This window comes from Arachis ipaensis, chromosome B7, assembly GCF_059453495.1.
Source record: "Arachis ipaensis isolate K30076 ecotype BB chromosome B7, ASM5945349v1, whole genome shotgun sequence".
Taxonomy (NCBI): Eukaryota; Viridiplantae; Streptophyta; class Magnoliopsida; order Fabales; family Fabaceae; genus Arachis; species Arachis ipaensis.
The window spans coordinates 136,617,045-136,623,546 of NC_142442.1; the positions used below are offsets into that span (position 1 = coordinate 136,617,045).

Here is a 6,502-nt window from a genome sequence, read left to right on the forward strand (position 1 = left end):
AAGCTAATTAGATCCTAAAACATCAAAGAATAAAGAAATTCAATATCTCCACTAATTTTCCAAAAATTGGAGAACAAGAGGTTGAGATAAAATAGAGGGTTACCTATAAAATTGTTCCGATAGAAACGTAGAGCTCGACGCGGTGAACGCGTGGCCGCAAACGGTACGGCGATTGGAGCTCGGACGGAAAAGTTACGGGACTTTGAGTTTTACCGTAAGGGTTCGCATGGCTTCTCTTCTCCTCATTATGCTTCAGCGTGATTCTGCTGATTGAGGATGAAGAGAGGTTTTAATTCATTTAGTTGCTGGGCTGGTTGGGTCCACGGGCCTGGTTTGAGTTCGGTTCAATCGGTTCGGTCCGTTCGGTCCAATCTTGGACTGATTTCTTTGAAATTAGTGTCAAAATTCTCGTTTCGATGAGCTCTACTCTAATTTAATATAATATTCGCGTTTCTAATCTTCCTTATTAAAAGCTAATTTATTGACTAATTATCTACTAATTTAACCGGGTTTACACTTTTTTCCTCGCGTTGCCAGAAGATCTACTCGAAGCTGTTGTTGGCGTCGCCATCTCTGTCCTCACCGTTGTGTCTCTCTCTTCAAGCTCTCTGTCTCTCTCCGAGCTCATTGTCTCACTCTCACTGCAAATGTCTCTCTGAACCATCACCTCTATTCCACTGCTCGCTTATTCATAGTAGAGACCTTGCTTTCACCTTCATATTCTTATGGTTGCTTACTCACAATAACAACCTTATTCTCACCTTCATCTGATGATTTTGTTCAAGTCCACTGCTCGAGTTAATTCTTCTGAAATAATGCTGTTGATTGTTGAAGGTACTTTATTAATTTTGTTTATTTCTGATTTTATTGTTTAATTGTATGAATTTTGACTTTTGAATTTGTCTTTTGAATTTCTAGATGTAAATGTGTGGATTTTGTGTTTTGATGCTACATGTATTGTTGGCTATTTGACTTGTTGATATAATTAAAAATTTTGTGTAAATTTATGTTCAATAATCCATACTTAGTTATTGGCTGTGTTTAATTTGTGCAAATTTGTGTTTGTAATAATTGCTAATTAAAAAATTTTATTTTTGAAAATGGAACAACTAGTAATTAAGTGATCAACAATCACATATATTCAAATTTTAATAATTTTATTTTATATTTAATTAAATCGATTGAATTTTAATTGGACCACTCAATTATTAAACCAGTCATTTTATTGGTTCATTGACCGATTTAATTTTCGTAACCTTGATAAATTAATAACTTCAGAATTTTAATATCCAACACATAAAAATATCTCCACACTCAAATATTTCTTTCTTAATAATTTAACATTGATGGTCATAAAGTTAAAGAATCTCAAGACAACATAATTATCAGGATAATAAGTTATCTATAATTTAATTAAAATATTTTAATTTTAAATTTTAGAAATAAAAAAATATTTTTTTATAAATTATATATAATAAATAGTATTTTAAGAATGAAAGTGTTAACTAACTCTTTTTAATTTTTATATCTCCATATAATTAATAATATTTAACAAAATTTATTATTATTATTATTATTATATATATATATATATATATTTTGCTCCCACTCCTAAAATTTTCTGGGTCCGTCACTGGAGCACTGATATAGACAGTTAGATACTACGTTGAAATTTGTAAAATAACGTTGTTTTGGTTTTGGCCCTCAAATAGTCCAAAAATGATGTTGAATCACTTGTTTTGGAAGAAAAAGTTTTAATAAACACCACTTACGATGTTGTCTTTAAGCTCTTTAAATGCCAAAATAAAAATGATATCGTTTTATAAAGTCTAACGTGATATTCGGCTGTCTACATCAATGTTCTGTTAATATTTGTGCATCAAAAGTTATCCAAAAACTAATATAAATCACATTCACAAAGTTTAGAGATTAAATAAAGACAGTTAAAACTTCAGGACAACTCGTTTATAAATTTAAGAACTAAATTAAATATTAAATATTGAGAAAGTCTAGGAGACCGCTGATAGGCATCAAGCATACATTGGACACGTTTTTTATAAACGGAAGGGTGAAAGATTGAAAAATGGTTGGAACTTTGCTATTAGAAAAACACTTACAAGCCCACACGTATTAGAGACTCATATGCTTGAGTAAGTTCATACTATTGTCAAATTTAAATTATTTTTATTTTTTTACCATTCTTGTAATTTTCTTCTATCTCAATTTATACATATTTATTTGGTCCTTTTAAGGTTGTACTTCTATGAAAATTAAGATTAAATGATAGGGGAATGTTAGGAGGACAATGAATTTGGTGAACAATATGAACAACGGACCTGAAATTAGCCCAATTAGTTTACTAACATAGGTATTCTCGTAAACACACACCTTCCCTAAATCCTAATTTTAATTATCTTAATTACTTCCATTGTAATCACCCCATCCACTCCCCCCTTGTTTGACCCAACAATAAAAACCTTTCCCCTTCCTTACGTTTTGAACACCATTCAGAAAAGGAAACATTAGCCTTCCCTCACAGCCATTTGAAACGGCATTGACGAAGGGAGACCTTCCCACGTTAGCCGCTTCTTTTTCATTGCAACCCATCGTCCACCCTGCCACCCGCCGAACCGACCATCCATCGGCGCCTCCATTGGGAAGACGTGAAGCAGCAGGCGAGCATCCATGGCCCCGTCACCTGGAAGTTGGCCAGAAAACCACCGGCATTGTCCTTTACCCACAATCTCCGTAGGTTATAGCCCTTGCATGTTCGTGTCACTTGGAGTCATCCTCAAATACAACAAGAGTAACCGTGGGCTGTTTTTCCCTTCCCAGATTGAAGGTCGGTAACCCGATAACCGTTAATTGAATGTTTAGATGTTCATAGTTACTTTTATATTCTGGTTGCATATAATGGTTTTGCTGGTTGCGCAAATTTCTGGCCCTGTTTGAGTTTTGCAAGTCTTTGTGAACATATGGAAGTTGAAAGGAATGAATAAGGACACGTACATGTTTATGAGCATCCGGATTTTTTTGCGTCTTATTTTTTAATGATTTACCGTATTTGGGTTTGTTTTGGCTCCGGGTGTTAGTAAGTCAGCAGTTCGTGTGAAGCACGTGCTATGAATATGTTGATTTGTGAGTTGTTTAACGAATCTAAATCGGATGGTCATTTTTATACATGAATGGATGGTTGAATATTTTTTACAGGTGTTTGAAATTAGGTTGAGGATGGTAAATATTTGATGGAGCCTGGGATTGATATTTTAGTTGTGAATTCTTTATCTATTTCTGGTTCATTTGATTGACCTTTAATTTCTATAAATAACAGATGTTCAATTTTGTAAGAAAAGATGAATGAAAAAATGTTACATTCTCTACATCATTTAGGTAGGAATTTCTGATGTTGGAAATCTATGGAGCCTAGCAAGCTGGTTATATTAGGACTTGTTTTCGTTACTTACATAATTAGAAATTCAATTTGTAACAGCTATGCTTCCTAGTACCTTGTTTAGCTTGATTTTTTTTAACTGCCTTTGTACTCTTACTCTACACGACTGTCGGTGTTATGCTGTTGATTTTCAATTTTTTTTTAAAATTAAAGCATGGATAGTAATATCACATGGTTCATGTATCCTTGGATTAAAGCAAACATGTTTGAAATTTGATGGAGCCTGGGCTTGATATTTTAGTAGTTAATTCGTTATCTGTTTCTGGTTCATTTGATTGACCTTTAATTTCTATAAATGACGGATGTTCAATGTTATAAGAAAAGATGGATGAAAAAATGTTACATGATCTACATCATTTAGGTAGCAATTTCTGATGTTGCAAATCTATGGAGCCTACCAAGCTGGTTAAATGAGTACTTGTTTTGGTGACTTACGTAATTAGAAGTTTAATTGTTAACAGCAATGCTTCCAAGGACCTTGTTTAACTTGTTTTTTTTGTAACTGTCTATGTACTCTTACTGCACACGACTGTGGGTGTTATGCTGTTCATTTTGATATGATTTTTTTAAATTAAAGCATGGATAGTAATATCACATGGTTCATGGAACCTTGGATCAAAGCAAACATGTTTGAAATTTGATGGAGTCTCGGCTTGATAATTTAGTAGTTAATTCTTTATCTGTTTCTGGTTTATTTGGTTGACCTTTAATTTCTAAAAATGACGGATGTTCAATGTTGTAAGAAAAGATGCATAAAAAAATGTTACATGATCTACATCATTTAGGTAGCAATTCTTGATGTTGCAAATCTATGGAGCCTACCAAGTTGGTTATATTAGTACTTGTTTTGGTGACTTACGTAGTTAGAAGTTTAAATTGGTATACATACATTGCGTAAACTCTTCCACTTTCTCTCCATGGATTTTTTGATTGATTTATCCAACTCATATCCTAGCCTTTTGCCTTTTGGACGACCCTTAGTGGTTACCTTTGATGGGGCCTGAATGTCCACTGTGCCGAAAACGGTTGAAGGGACTGTGGCGATGCTATTGTGTGTAGTAGGGACGGTGTTATTTTGCATCCTGCCACGGTAATCTACTAGCTTGGCCCTTGCATCCTCTAGAACATTATGCAGCATGTCTGCCTCATCATCACAATCCACGAATTCCTGCGCAACGTTGTAGAAATGTGCACACAACCCTCTGAATATGTTGTGGCTTTCATCTGAACGTCTAACATCGTGGCTACTCTTAATGTAGGTGTGCTTGCGCTTTATGTTCTTGCTCCAACGAGGTAAAACATAGCAGGAAGGAACCTCATTAACTTTGTAAGATGAAAGTACTACAAGACAGTGGCAACATAATATACCTGCACTCTCAAACAAGTTGCAATCACATCAAACCTCGTGAGTCGAATGGTCAAAATGGACGTCAAACGTAACATAACGGGTCGTCTGATAGACTAGTATTTCCTCTTCTACCTTTATCCAAGCTGAGTCACCCTGTTCATCCACGGCACGAATAATGCAACCAGCCTTCTTCTCAAACTCTGTTTGGACATCCCTAAACATCTCGTTGGTATACTCTTTTTGAAATCGTCTCTCGATGGCTGATCTAGTTGAATATGGGATTAGACCTCTCGAGTCTGCAGCATCGTCCTCCAATTCCTTCTGCTCCTTCGTTTCTAGGACGTTGTCGAACTCGTGGATGAACTGGACCAAACTAGTCTTACAATTTAAGTATCCACCAAAGAATAAATGCATCCCCTCACTCCTCTGCGTACTCCTCATGGAAGCCCAGAATTGACCCTTGAAAAAGATAGGCACCCACATGTGTCGGTCCTCAAACAGATCTAAAACAGAAACAAACCCACCAAAAACAAAACCATGCATAAGAACTTTTTCAATAACAGAATACAAGAACACAACAACATCTAAGCACTTCCGGCACATGATTTTCCTAAAAAGACACAAACCTGATAGCCATCTGTTGTCATGTAAGTTGAAGTCATCAATGAACTCAGTCCAATGATCCTCGAAATCCTCAACCGACTTAGAGTTTCATATAATGTGATTCAACTCAGCATTCAACTCTTTGAACCTAGAATAACCTCCAAGCTTGTTGTGTATTTTTTTGTTATATGGCATATGCACCACTGGTGTCGTGTATTGGGCAGGACCTTCTTAATTGCACCAAACATAGACTTGCATTGGTCTGTGATGATGCCCTTCGGTGCTGTTCCCATGCACTCCAGCCATTGTGTGAACACCCACTCAAAATTCGAGATCTCCTCACTGCCTAGCAGAGTGTAACCTAGCAAAGTAGACTTACCATGGTGGTTCACACTAATGAAAGCAGCGAACGGAAATCCATGCCTAAAGGACGAACAACTATATTTAGAAACATGAAACTAATAAAAAATAATAAAATAATTAAACAATGTGAACTTAAATACATTTTACCAGTTCGTGCTGTATGTGGTATCAAATGAGACCACGTCTCCATAGTATTCATAAGATGCCCTACACCTTGCATCCACCCAAACTGCACTCGTAAACTTGTTATCCTCATTTATATTCACTGCGTAAAAGTAGTTCGGATTCAACTCCTTCATTCGCATGAAGTAGTTCAGCATTTCCTTGACATCTGCATTGACATTTGTGGATCGGAGTCTTGATGAAATGTAATTCCTGACGTCCTTCTCTGAGAAGCCCAAGTTCGAAGGCCCACCAACTTCATTGGCTAATGCTAGAAAGGTCTTGTTGGGTCGAATGCCCGCCTCATCATTAACCTCAATGATACACTTCGCATGCATTGTTAACTCCCTGTTCTTGTGGTAGTGCATTGCCTTCTTAGTTGAACACGGGTGCGAGTGATTTAGTTCAACCTTCAACAAGACCCAATCATGCTTTTTCCTGTCGAACTTTGCATATATTCTTGCTCTGCATCCCACACCTGCCATTGTGTTCTTCCGTATGGGTGACTTGACACGAGACGCCCGGAAACCCTTCCGATTGCAATGGATAGATTGGTTGATCGGTTGCTTTGTCAT

At 36.3% G+C, this 6,502-nt stretch overlaps 1 protein-coding gene across 1 annotated transcript; it reads right to left on the minus strand.

The window, feature by feature from the left end:
- Window positions 1–4,322: 4,322 nt before the first annotated feature.
- LOC107607836 (protein FAR1-RELATED SEQUENCE 5-like) lies at window positions 4,323–6,502 on the minus strand. The gene is made up of 4 exons (XM_016309737.2): window positions 5,913–6,502; window positions 5,630–5,825; window positions 4,952–5,501; window positions 4,323–4,819 (listed from the first exon to the last, which is right to left on the minus strand). Exons 1-4 carry the CDS (start codon window positions 6,500–6,502, stop codon window positions 4,323–4,325), a joined length of 1,833 nt encoding a protein of 610 aa, XP_016165223.2.